Below are 14,256 nucleotides of genomic sequence, written 5' to 3'. Positions count from 1 at the left end.
GTCACTGTTTTCTGATGCCACTGGTCACAAATTTCCTTAAGAAGGAATTCATTATTATAACAGTGTCGGTAGAGATTTATAGATAAAACAATGAAGCTTACACCCTAAACAAGATAATCCTTCTTGTCTGATCTGTCCGAAAGAACTTTTGCCAATTCTGCCCTCCTGCTCGTTGTGAGAATGTTACAAATTTTCAAGATGGCAGAACTTTACGAGACGAGAATGTCGCTGGTATACGGTATAAGGAGTAGAGTTCTAAGAATGGAAATAATGATTAATCTGATTTCTCAAGTCAATATTCTCATGTTCCAGTCACACACAATGTAGCCATTTCAGCGTCGATGAATGTACTTTAGCTTACATAGCCAAAACATATATATATATATATATATATATATATATATATATATATATATATATATATATATATATATATATATATATATTATATAGATTCTTTCTTTAAAATGTGTAATAATCTCGATGTTTCTGGTCCATGTGAAATTGTGAATATCCCTGTTCATCCCATCCATGTTATTCAGCGCCAGATGACAGTCACGCTGTATAAAATCTTACGAGTTCCAGCAATCTGGTTTCAGCTTACTTGAACGTTCTAGCATAATTTCTTGAGAAAGGAATGAATATACGCTTTATCAAAATGACCAGTGTTATCGACAGTGATAATTAACTACGTGCTCTAGCAACTACCCAGTCCCCCACTCGTGGAAGTAACTTTGTTCAGAAATAGATTACTGCTACGATATTCTGTTTCATATTATCTTCCTGTTCGATCCCCCACTCTCTCCAAATCTCTTCTTTCACCTCCCAACTCAACTTTTCTTGCCTATTCCGTTTATTTCCTACTCTCGCCTCCTTTCTCTTTCTCATAAGCGGAACTTCATGTTTCAACTTGAAGGGACATTCCAGACGATTTTCATAATTTCACATCATGCAGTACATAAATCGACAACTCCATGTATAGATTTGTGGAATTTATTGTGGTTCTTGAGCAGAGAAACAACACTTTGAAAAACCTTAAACAAATTACACTGAACAAGGATGATGACATAGGAGGTTCACATATTTCAGAAATGTAGCAGTGTAATTCCATTACAATACCGCTTGCTTGCGAGTTCACCTGTGTATAATCTATGCATGCCTTATTCTTTTGTTCTGTTTCCTGGAGCCCCAACTCATGCATTCTTACGATGACTCTGCCGTGTCATCATCCTGTTTCATTGCAATTTGTTCTAAATTTTGAAAATATTCTTATTCTTCATCCCTATTATCGCAAATTCTGAAACTCTGTCCTCAGTACAACTAATTTATAGTTGTTCAAATGTAAAAATCTGAAAAATCATCCGGAGGTCTCCTTTAAATCATTTGTACATGTTTTGTCACATGTCCAGGTTTCGGAGGTCTAGGAAATACAACCTGCGCTTTTAATTTCTTATAGTTTCTATTTTGTATTACCTTTTGTTAATTGAGTATACGTTTTGACTATCATTTGCGTCATGAAAAACGAAATCTCATTGCATTGTAATAATCACTGCAATTCAGTTAGGCCTATATTTGTTTCATTGTCTTTGTGAACACAGAGTGGAAATGAATTCGAATCAATTTATAGAATGTTCAGAGTTATTTCTTTACCTTGTCTTTAGTTCGTATCATAAATATAATGTATAATGATTATATCAATTATCATTAGCTTTGATTAGGCATTGCATGAATAAAAAAAAACCACACAGCTAATTTCTAACAGGTAAATAACAGACTTAGATATTGCATATGCATTACATTATTTAACATGTGATCAATGTCTCTTTGTGTTGTAGGTGTCCGGCGAGGTCAGATTATCTCCCGATACATCAGCAGAAGCCAAAGGAATAGTGGATAAAAAGGTGACAAGACCATTTTAGAAGGTATGTCCACTATTTTTGACATTCATCTATGATTAAATCCTTTGTAATCATTTTCAATCTTATGTAGACCGCAAGATTTCAGTGACGCTCCACTTTTTTTAAATGTTTCCATGCCTAGCCTGCTCGTTAACCATAATTATCTTGCTCACTTTTGTCACCTTTTCAGACATTTACTATCACAGTTTAACAAATTTGATTTGATATTTATGTGTGTGAGTGTGTGTGTGTGTGTGTGTGCGCGTATGTGTGAGTGGGTGGGTGTACATGGTTCGGTATTTCTTGTTTGCGCAATACAGTAACTCATAGATTCGAAATATCTTTAATGGGGAATAAAAAGACAGATATCTCGATAAACAGCTAGATAGAAAGACAAAATGATGACAGAGAAGAGGGGGCGGTAAATTGATACCCGAAGGAGCAATAGAAACAAGTCATTTATTTTTGTAATGCGAACAATTGAAGATTCTCTCAAGAAGCGCAGTGGAGTCCCTACTCTTATGCTACATCGGCCGCGTCGCCTCTCTTTCCAGTAATCAATATCATTTTGCTAATGGCCGTCGAAGTCAATTTTGCCAAAAGATATCGTAGTCATGGCCAAAGCTATTCTGCTTGAATCTCTATACACACACAACCAACAACAAGAACAACAACACAAACAGAACAGGTTGCTGTCACCCAACAAATGCAAGTTTTTACCCCCCCCCCCCACCCCCTCTCCGTAATGAACTGCCATTGGCCAAATTGCTTCATGAATATGCACACTGTTAGTTTTGTCCTGAGCTCAAGGCAAATTGCTACTTGCCATTCACGAATGAAACTTTCTTAGCCTGATCGAATGAGTTGCAGAAAATGCTTGGCTGTTCTATCCATGTGATAAGCCAGTTCGGAGTTCCAGTTTGTGCATGAGCAGAAAAAGGTAACTGATTGTACGAACATGCATTTTTTTTAATTCACTGAGATAAGATATCTATGATTATTCATGTTATCCTTATCAATGGTGCTTGTCAGTACATCCACCTGACAGAAAGCCTTGTATTTGGCAATCTGAATAGAAACAGTTTGGTAGTGCATTCAATACGATGCATAAGATTCAATGGATGCTTCCCCAAAATGTTAATTGACGGGACCATGCTGGTCACCTGCTTTGCATGTTTATTTTTGTTTGAACATACTGATTCTATGGGTGTCAAGTCGGGCAACTTATATATATATATATATATATATATATATATATACATATATGTACATGTATATATATATATATATATATATATATATATATACTGTATATATATATATATACTGTATATATATATATATATATATATATATATATTCTGTATATATATATATATATATATGAATTTTTATGCATTGCGTCGCTTTGAAAAACGAGTGAAGAGCCTAGCCAACTGAGAAAAAAATGGAAAGGTCATTTGTACCAACGTGCACATGAGCTGTAAACTCCGAACTGACTTATTCAGCCTTCCATACTGTCTATACGTCCTACTGCATATTATGATGTTATAGTATGTCATAGTTATAGATATATCGATTTTGTTCTTTGTTTCCCCTTTCTCACTATATCTCCCCCTCTCTACCCATCTCGCTCCTTCCTCCTCTCTCTCTCTTTCAGTCTCTTCCCTCTGATGTTCCCATTGTGCAACCGAGATAAACGATCCAGGGAAACGAAACAACAACAGCTCCTCAACACTTCAAGCGACACGCACTTCGGAGCAAACACTCGCCTCGCGTCGCGGCCCTGAAGTTCACAAAACGGACAACGAATCTCGACGAGCCACCCATTAACACGAATGACTCTGACCGAGGCGGTGCGGCTGTCTGCTCGCCAACAGTTTTCGTCCCTTGGATATTTAAGAAAGAAGCGCATCGTTAGTCTCCTCGGAGAATATTACACACATCGGTCGAACCTGGTCATCTCGTGCGACTAAGAATCCGCGAGGAAATTATTGCAGTTGTGATTTCGCTGACAGGAAAAAGACACAATTTGTTAAGTCGGTGCCGAGATTGTGCAAACCACAGGCTGCCAAAAGTAAGATCTATCGTAGCACGCAGGTTTTACTTCGCACCGGCGGAACTACTGGGCGAGCCTGGCCTGATCTTTCCGGGGATATGGTGGGATTTGCTGGCACCCATACACTTCTTCCTTAGCCTGTCATTAATGCCGGATGTGTACACTGTGCTGATGGGGATACTTAAAGCGCTTCGCACGCTCACAGTACTCTCGAATATGTCTAGCGATGTACTGGAATAAGCGTTTTTCATGAGCTGATTAAATAATATCTCATACGAATTACATACTCTTCTTCGAATCTACAACGGTGGGGAAAAAACAGATGCTGAGAGAAGCCAGAATAAATTTTCGCAATCTTCACACGCGAACAGTTATCGCTATTCAACGAATCTCTTTTTTTCCAAACCTAAATCGGATATAAACCACGAGCAGTAATCTTAACAGCAGAGAGAAGTTTGACAACGGCCTGCCCCTCGCACGACCGTCACGGAGGCCGCGAATGCCGAATTCACGTCGCATGAATTACTTAGCGGAAAAGAGCAGTCGGCGCCAATTATCGGACCGGTGTTTATTTCCTCTGTTTGCTGATGAGTCGCATTACATGTCGTCACCGAGCAATCAAAGCCTATAAAAGTGTACGAGAAAAATAGACGAGTGGGTTTGGATTTCGCCATAAAAAACACACAGCAAAATCAACGCTTCCGATAATTCAGATTCTTATCGCAAACTTATAGCAGAAAAAAGGATATACTGGACCACTATTACAAGACTTGGCATGTAAGTACTGGATTAAATTGACATTCATTCGTTTTGCCTTCTATACTTCTCTGTTGAGAGAAATGCTCGCAAACATCAGCCAATCGTGCCCTTCCCGTTGGTGAATGCATATAACTGCCCTCATTTGCGGGTGGTATTACCGGCTTTCAAGCACTTCCACGAACCCTCTTCCAGAGCTCTATTGAAGGGCGCGCTCTCCGAGAGACACATGTACACAACGGTACCACTGCAACAATACACCTGTCAATACCCCTTCACCATTGTCAGGGACTTTGGAAAGGACAGGGTTATTCAGCGAGGGGCGAGAGTCTAAGCCCCGAGTGACGCACTTTACTAAGTTGAACTTCCATAACAGTGTTGCGTAAAAGCGTAAATAGGAGCGATCGTTCAGTGTACTCCCCACTTTAATACCAAGCCGTCTGTATCGGTCCGTTGCTGTGGGGAACCTAGGACGCTTTGCTTCGCATTTGCTGTGACTGAGAAAAAAACGCGGCGGGGGATCTATTCCACAGACCCGTAGGTCTTACCTCGCAGCTGATTGACTTTCAGAAATCGCAAAAAGGAAAATCTAATGCGTTGCCCAACTGGTGGATTTGTATAATTGGAAAAGTGGAAATGTATTTGAAAAAAATTGAAAAAAGACTACAGTGCAGGTGTGAAGGCATCTAAGAGAACGACCGTGGGGACGTGGTTGAAAGTGACCGTCCTATTCACATGGGAACAGACAGTCCATTCCGTAAGGAGGGTACATGGGGTACTGAATGCTTCACTCTCTTCAGTATCCTTAGCGTCATCTCTTCCAGGTATTTTCCGCAAATGAATATTTTTCAGACCCCCGCCGAATTTATGCCAGCGTAATTCGATTTCGGAATGGAGCGAAAGTTTTGTGCCGCGGGCAATTCAACCATTAGTGTCAGAGAAATGTATGGAAATATGAATGCCTAGGCAGCCAGGTGACCCCATTTCATTGGGCCTTAATAGCTCTCACCTGTGCGGATATCACTCGCGTGCCGGATAAAAAAGAAAAGCAGAAGGATAAAGGTGTGTTACAAAAGGTCGTCAGGAGGGAGCTCGTTTGCCTACTTGCTGGTCGCGACCTGTCTCAAGTTCGATTTTTCTACAGCTTGCTAATCACGTCCGTGATGATGTAGGTCGTATGCCGTCTCTTTCGTTTTCGTGGAATATATTCAGCTGCAATACCTCCGTTGGGGAAAGAATAAAGAAAGAGGAGCCAAAATGTCTACAACTATGGCATCCAACGTCACGGACAGCCCCGAGAACGCAGGCGGTTACTCGCTAGGCGCCGTGATCGTCATCGCTATCATCCTCTATTTCATCGTTATGCTCGCTATCGCGGGAAACGTACTCGTGATCTCGTCGGTACTCATTTTTCGCAAGCTGCGCACGGTAACAAACTATTTCATCGTGTCCCTGGCGATCGCCGACTTAATGGTGGCTCTCTTTGTCATGGACTTCAATGCGACATTCATCGTCCTGGGCTACTGGCCGTTCGGCCTCACGTTTTGCAATATTTACATATCTATCGATATTCTCCTGTGCACAGCGTCTATTCTCAACTTGTGTATTATATCTGTGGATAGATACTGGGCCATCACGTCACCATTTAGTTACTATCAGCGAGTGAACGCAAAAAACGCCATTATCCTTATAGTAGCTGTCTGGGTGGTGTCGTTTCTGATAAGCGTGTTGCCTGTCAATTTGGGTCTGCACAAAGACAAGGAACTGTCAGAGGAGGAATTCGACAATGCATACAATAATCCTACTTTTTGTGTTCTAACGTTAAGTCGATGGTACGCGCTAGGGTCATCAATTATATCTTTTTTCATTCCGACTTTCATTATCGGATACACCTACGCGCGCATTTTCGTCGTGGCGCGTCGACAAGCGCGTCAAATCGCAGCATACAACAATACGGGACAGCGCATTCAGGGCATGGACAAGAAGTCGCAAGGTTCTATGCGCCGTGAACGGAAGGCAACGAAGACGTTAGCCATTATCGTCGGCGTCTTCATCTGCTGTTGGCTTCTGTTCTTTATACTGAACATCATAGAACCGTTCTGCCACTGCATTCCCGTCCCGCTCTTCGACGTGGCTGTGTGGCTGGGCTATATCAACAGCGCTCTCAACCCGATCATCTACGCGCAGAATAAGAGCTTCAGGAATGCCTTCAAGACGATCTTGCTGTGCTACAAGTGCCGAGGAATGTCCATGCGCCAGGCGGACAGCAGCGATGACCAGACAGCCATGAGCAACACCAGCCGCCAGGAGCGGCTGCGTGAGCGACAGGCCAACGGTCTCAACAAGTCCCCGAGGCCGTCCAATTCCGATCACCGCAGCAGCGTGGAGAACTCAGTAGAACATACGCAGAAGCTAGTCAAAGACACCTCGCTGGTCATCATCAACAAGAACGCTAGCGAGGACACACCCTCAGCGGACGTCAAGAAGGATGCCACACCGCCTGTTTCCGTGGCAACCATTACTCATCCTGATTCGAACGGCAATGCACTAACTTCGCCACTTTAGCGAAGCCATTACCGTGGCGTTTCTGAGCGTCCAAGAAAAATCTTGGTACTTTGATTTTTATTCTAAGTTATTTGCAATGGCCTATTTATTTCGGATGTATAGTCATTTCAGATGTATATAAACACTTAGATTGGAAATATTTTTGTACATTTTGTTCAAGAGTGGACGTATGTAAGAACTGCAAACACATAATCATAGGAATCATACGCACTAGAAGTATTGAATCACATTGAAGGTGACGGAAATTCTCGCCAGTATTCATCTTATGCTGACGGGACATGCGAAGTCTATCTGCAATTCATGGTTGTAGATATTCTTCTATTTAGTAGTACCGAGCTGCTGAAGTTACATTTTGTACTGTTTTCTGCAAGTGCCAGGGTGAAATTATTCGAAAAGCAAAACGTCGTCGGTAGTCTTATCAACTGTTCTAGTGTAATTGTCAATCTCATATTGAGACATGCTTGTCCATCCCTTTGCACAAAATATCTGTTCTGACGATACTCTCCAAGGTTTGACTTTAAAACGGGAAATGAAATGAATTATTGTTGATGCTAATGGAATGGAGTTTGTTTTCGTTGACGTTTACACCTTTTCATCTAAATTTTCCTTATATTTCGATTTATACCTTTATTCATTGCCTCTTACTTTTTAGCCGTTTTTATCATTTGACTTTCATCGACTCTGTCAAACCATGTTCATTACTTGATTAATCAATGATTAATATATGTATATTTTGTCTTCTTTTCCCTTTAAGAGGATAAGAGGAGAATGACTTGGGAAAACGTTAAAATCGGTATTATTAATATCATTGATTTAGAAATGTGCAATTAACCTGAAAAGAACGTAAAATGAATTGTCAAAGTTACACGAAACCAAAATTAATGTTACTGATTAATTGTTAATCGGTATAATTGTACTTTTCTCGTTCTGGCATGGGATATGATTTACAGTAAGCTTGATTATAGGAAACGGGACGTAAGCACGTTTGTGATATAGGTCTGACGTGTCCAAACAAGAAAATGAGGGAAGTTGAAAAAAAAATAATGTCTGGGGTAAATGGCATCAATTATGTGAAATCGGTGGCAAATGGTTAATAAATAATGATAAAAAAAAAACAGGTGGAAGGATGTAAACTCGGATATCATGTTTACACAAATCTGGACTACGAGTGAAATAGGTATAGTTTATTCGGAGGTCAAGCGTGTTTGTTTGTTTATTTGTTTGTTTTGAACATTCTTTGACTAAACTCTTCATTTTAAGATGTCTCTGCCTTGTAGCAGTCTCAAAACACTCACAGATTGCTTTGGGTTGAACTTGTGTGAATAATTGCCTGCAAACTGGCAAGTTCCAAAAACTGAACGAAACTCCAATGAGCTCTTACAATATGCATACGTTGTTAGAGAAGTATAGAGTCGTCAGAATATGACAAAAGTGAACATTTTGATCTTCCAAGTGCATTTGGCGGTACTATTTTTTTGAATGTATTTCAATCAGTCTTACGTTTTTATCTGCTACACTTGCTCAACCATTCTGGCTCTTTGTAAAGATTAACAGAAGAAAGAGAACATATTGCCCCCCCCCCCCAAAAAAAAAAAAAAGACACGGCATCAGCTACGAGATCTGGATCTCGGCAAGCTATAGGGCCAAACCATGGTTAGAGGAAACACTGTGAACAGCGACAAAGAGGGAAAATCCTGACATCTTTTATTGACATTCCGGGGAAACATCATCTTCCTTTCTAGTGATTTGTGGTGTACACATGGCTAGACGGTCCGGAAGTTATGTCACACTGCGCCCCATTTAACAAAACACTCAAAGTATACCAACTCGTTTCCCTGTTCCTCTAACGCCTTAAACTAATACTGAATGAGTAAATGATACAATGGGATTGCAGCTGTGCATTGACATTCAGTGTTTTCGGTCTACCTTTTGTTTTATGATTTAAGATGATGACACCAGAGCGCTATGGATTTGACATTGAAGTGTTGGTACTGTGGAATAGTAATGAGAATAATGAGTAAATGTGCAATTTCGTCCATACAAACGGATGTTTGAAACTTTTGATTTGATATATTTATTAGAGATAAAAGAGTTTGGCTTTCTTCAGACACAGAGTGAGATCGCGGGCTCACGATTACGAAAGGAATGTTACATCTTGTCTGTTTCTTGTATGTTTCTCGATAAAATCTGCCCGTCAACGCATTCTGCCATGAGACTGCGAGTGACAATGACTCTTATTTTCGTTCACTTCTTTCAGCACGAAATGTTAAATATGGTGCTGGTTGGGGTGACTGTAAGGTCGAGGCATAGCGCTGACAGTGCCTGCAGCCTGCAGCGAGGCGAAAGATAGATCTATGTCGTTTGAGATACAGGATTTTTACATGGCTGAGGGACATTGCGATCAATTTCCGTCTGTGTTGATTCTGAAGCGAAGTATGGTAATCATGGTAATGATATCCATCGGTGAACACGCTGTTACTGCAGTGTAGCGGGTCTATATTCATTGTTCGTGTTCTAGCTGAAGAGATATAAAAAAAAATTATCATGCAGTGTTCTCTCAAAGAAAAGACAAGTTGAGATGAAAAGGCAATATTTACGTATTATTGCGAATCTATCAGTATGCCTCATGAGTGTGACAAGTGGATAATCCACTGACGATTAAAATTACAATGGTTCTCATATTATTCACACCCTAGTATGAACAATATTGATCTATAACACTCTGGTACTGCTTAGCAACACCCACGCCTGCTTAGCAACTCCCGCGCCTGCTTAACCAAATTTGTGATGAATCCAAACTTGGATGATATTTTACAGAGTGGTATCAACTTCAAGTGACACTTTGGTGAGATATGAAGACGACAGAAGTGAAATAATTCATAGAGATGATATCTAACAATTGTATAACTTTATCTTTTTTTCATTGTTATCACTTTTGTGGGGGGGGGGGGGCAGGATTGCGCATCTCCTGGTTAACCCCCTCCTCTTCTCCACTTAATTTGAATCTTCTGGACTCTGCACCAGTAAGAGAGAGTGGAGAGAAAGTGCTCCGAAAGTCGCTATCTTGGGTTACAGACCTACAAATATGTTTCGGCTCGTGGCGAGCTTGAATGCAATTAGGTAATGATCCTCTCTGGATCGACCCTTTCCATTTCCGATCGAGGTGGATTACCATCTTTCGGCATCGCCGACGAAAAAAAGATCGAAACCCAGCGGTAAGATGGCGGTCTCTTTATTATTTCCTCTCATGTCCCTGATTCTCTCTCTTCATATTCGTGGTTTGCAATATTTTAGGCTTTTTGTTCAATTCCTTCCGTCCATCCGGCGTAATGCCGTCCCACCGAGTCCTCTACGCCAAAGCAGCCGTCTCCTCGCGGCGGCACTCTCTGGCAAAGAGGGGGAGGGGAAAGCACGGATGTAGATCGCTGTATGAGATAACGGAGTGATGCGTAAGTGCGCAAGATGTCATCCTAGTGATAAGTGATAAAGATCCGGAGGGGAGGGAAAGAAACTTTTAAGAGTTGTTCAACTTGTCACATCATGTATCCGTGCAATGCGTCCGTGTCGAACATCTCCTTGTATTCGACAGGGACACTAATTGATAAAGACTATACGTATGGCTTTGCTTTAAAGTGTACTTTCGCTCCATCACCACATCTCGATTTTGGCAGGCAGCTCTTGCATTATGGCTGTGGCCGTGTGAAATATCTGTCATGCTGCCGAGTACAATATCCGCCGGCAGATCTATCAATACATGAAGGATATTGTCGTGTTCAACATATTTGAATGTCACGTACACAAGTATCAATTCATGTTTAGAAGGAAATAGTCTACTCTAGAGTTATAGGCAATGGTGTACTTCTCTTTCTCAATTTGATTGATTGATTTTGATTGATTTATTGATCTACATGAACTCCCAAGACCTCCCAGATCAGACTCGACATAACAATCCCCCCCCCCTAAAAAAGTTCCGAATATACGTTAATGAGCAAATCTTTTCGCCATCAACAGCTGAAAGACGGATAGAGGAGGGAAACAAAGCAAAATTAATTACAAGTACATAGCATCTTAACAATGTAGATGTCTTTGTATTGGTTTGCTGTTTCGTATAGCACGGCGTTTTCGGTCGAAGAGAAAAGTTGCGCTTTATGTACTCATCACCTCCACGTATCGCAGAGAGTAAACAATACGTACCTTTGCTAACGCGTCACTCAACACGAACAACAATGTACCTGCTAATGCCGCGATGGCCCGGTATTGATCTCCCTGGACCGTCGGAGTTGGCCCATTAGTTGCCCCGATATCGCTAATGACCCGCTCATGGTACAGAACAGTTAATGTCATTCGGAAGAATCCTTGCATCTTCTTGCTTGATCGATGCCCATTGTCAAAATTAGCCTGGGATTACTTAGCTTGATATCGATCTGGCCATTATCAAAGCCTTGGACTTCTTCGAAGATATTCCTCATTCAAAGTATCCAATTTGCTTTTCTTGTCCCTTTTGACATTGTCTGTAAGGATTAGTTTGCATCTCCACCGCGTCTACAAACACAAGGTCCCTGTCAAAACTATAGCATCAGTGGTAGAAGTTGGCGGGGAGCCATTTTAGGGTTCGTTTCCCCCCTCAGTTGTTCTCTTTAAGCTGTGCGGTCTTCCTGTATATTTTTAGCCAAATGAGATGTAGTTTCCGATCACACATGATCGCTTTGTATGCTTTCTATGAGCAAAATTGGTGTCGCTTTTCTTTACCACAGCACCATGATTATCATGGGAGAAAGTCGCCGTGATGCAATACTGAGAAACCTAAAAGTCTGTGATGCTAGTGGACTACTATGTTAAATATTTCACTGATTACCACATATTTGCCCTTTCGCACATTTTGAACGCCCCGTACATTAATCGTGTTAATGTGCAGGACACACAGGTTCCTGTAGGGCTTACCTCTTTCTTGTCTACAGACGTTTTTGTTTTAGTTTCTAAAGCCAGCAAAAAAGGGGGCTCAGTTACCTCTATAAGTCTGGATATGACGTAAGACATGTATCATTGTGAGAGGTCACACCATATTGGCTGTAACTTTTTTACATCATGTCCTCTTATGTCTCATGTCTCACACAGAAGAACATAGTAAACTCGACGTGGTGATGTACTGTGTATTCTAATACATCATGATAGTGGGTATTAGTCAAGTGATAATGGGGGGGGGGGGGTAAAGTCACAACACCTCGCGCAATTATGGATATCAATTCCGACACAGCGCCCAGAATATCTCAATCGCACAGCTTTACTTGTGTCTTATTTTGCTAAAAACAGCTGCGAAAAAGCTTCCTTTTTTTTCGGAGGTGGAGGGGTAGGGGGGTATATCTCTGGTCCAGTGCATGGACTGTGAGCAATTTGTCCCGGTGGCACACGAGTTCATGATCTTCGCCACGTAGGCCTTGAATTAGCGTTATCGATGGAAGACACTATGTGACAAAATATTACTCATGTACAGAATAAAGAAGAGACGAAGAATGAACAGTAGAGTATACCTAGGAAAAACAAATGTGCTCCTATGGCAAAGACACATACGTCTATCAATGACACCTGTTGAGACAATGTTATGTTTGTTTGTTTTTTGTTCTGTGCCATCTTACATTTTAGAAGTAATACAAGGGAAGTAGATGGAAGAATAATTGTTCTTTCGGCAGTTGTGTACCGTGTGCTACAGCAGAGCTTCCATTCATTAATTTTGAGTTAGTTTCAGTTGAAATGAGGTTCAAATTCAAGTATAGAGCCTTTTTATCGTGTAGATAATGGAATGAAAGTATGCCAGCTCTCTTATCTTGATAAAGCATTAATCAAAAGTGAATAGTCTTCCACTTACCCATTTGATTGTCATCACAGCTATTCCATTCAATAATCGAGCAGTTTCAATGGCATCTGCCTACCCAACAGGTTCTAATCGATTTGGAACTTGGCAAGGTTTGCGCACTTCCCAGAACCGCCCGGTCTTAACATTCACTTTTTGTGATGAATTGTTCAAAAAATACTACTTGATATCATGCATTTAATGAAATGTAATTAAACATCGCCATAACGAGAAGTATTACAGAAATGCCACGGATGAGTTTGGTGCTGTTTTGTATAGGTTGATGGCGATACGTAAAATCTTGATTTACAAGCGTTGTAGTTTACACATCATGGTTTTGTTTGTTTGATTTCAGAACCAGCGTAGTGATGAAGCCAGCGCTCAGTTCTTGATCATTATATAAGTACTTTGTTTGTATTGTTACGAAAGGAGAGAGAAAATGTAAATGATTAAGCGAGTGATGAACGCACAAAGTGTCTGACATTAAGTACGGCGCATATGTCGGTAAAGCCACCTTAAAAAAGTGCAAGGGAATGTTGAAAACCACCTCTTTTATCTCAAGATGCGATGAAAAAGAATCAGCATTTTGACAACCGAATATTGTATGTAGTATCTGAAATGATTGTAATATAAAGAGTCTCCCGTACTCACACAACGTATCAATTTGATTGTGTCATGTTTGTTTTTTTAGTATCGATCTTAAAAGCACGTCGTTTCTTCTTCGCGAATTTCTTGTAGTCCTGCTGATTTACGAGTTAAGTAAAAGTTAATGAAACCATCAACGACAGAATATGTCAGATTTTGTTGATATAGATTTGTATGAAAAATAAATATTATCGGGTTTTATGCCCCCATTACGTGATACTCACCTCACATTTCAATATTTACGGTGATGTATTTGAATGGCACGGTGCACTGATGCCATATGGCGTCTCCTGCAAGAAGGTCCACTAAATTGTGTACGGAAAGAAATTACGGCTAGCTCCATGCTGTAAGCATGAAAATGTCCTTTGCCAAGAATTTGTTTCGGGCACCCCACTGACAGCTGGGGAGAGTTTTCCGGATCTATCCCGCTCGCGGGAAAATGGAGCAATTGATTCAAGTGGAAGCCCTATGACTTGACCCAGTAC

The 14,256-nt window shown here is 40.8% G+C and overlaps 1 protein-coding gene across 1 annotated transcript; it reads left to right on the top strand.

The window, feature by feature from the left end:
• Positions 1-5,834: 5,834 nt before the first annotated feature.
• On the top strand, positions 5,835-7,278 carry LOC139708741 (D(1) dopamine receptor-like). Its single transcript, XM_071620673.1, has one exon. It carries the CDS (start codon positions 5,971-5,973, stop codon positions 7,276-7,278), a length of 1,308 nt encoding a protein of 435 aa, XP_071476774.1. The 5' UTR covers positions 5,835-5,970.
• The last annotated feature ends 6,978 nt before the right edge of the window (positions 7,279-14,256 follow it).

This window comes from Diadema antillarum, unplaced genomic scaffold (genome assembly GCF_040938485.1).
Source record: "Diadema antillarum isolate AM-2024a unplaced genomic scaffold, OU_Dant_1.0 seq00001370_RagTag, whole genome shotgun sequence".
In the NCBI taxonomy this organism is placed as follows: domain Eukaryota; kingdom Metazoa; phylum Echinodermata; class Echinoidea; order Diadematoida; family Diadematidae; genus Diadema; species Diadema antillarum.
The sequence above is the reverse complement of the archived record's forward strand: the minus strand, read 5'-3'. Positions and strand labels throughout refer to the sequence as shown.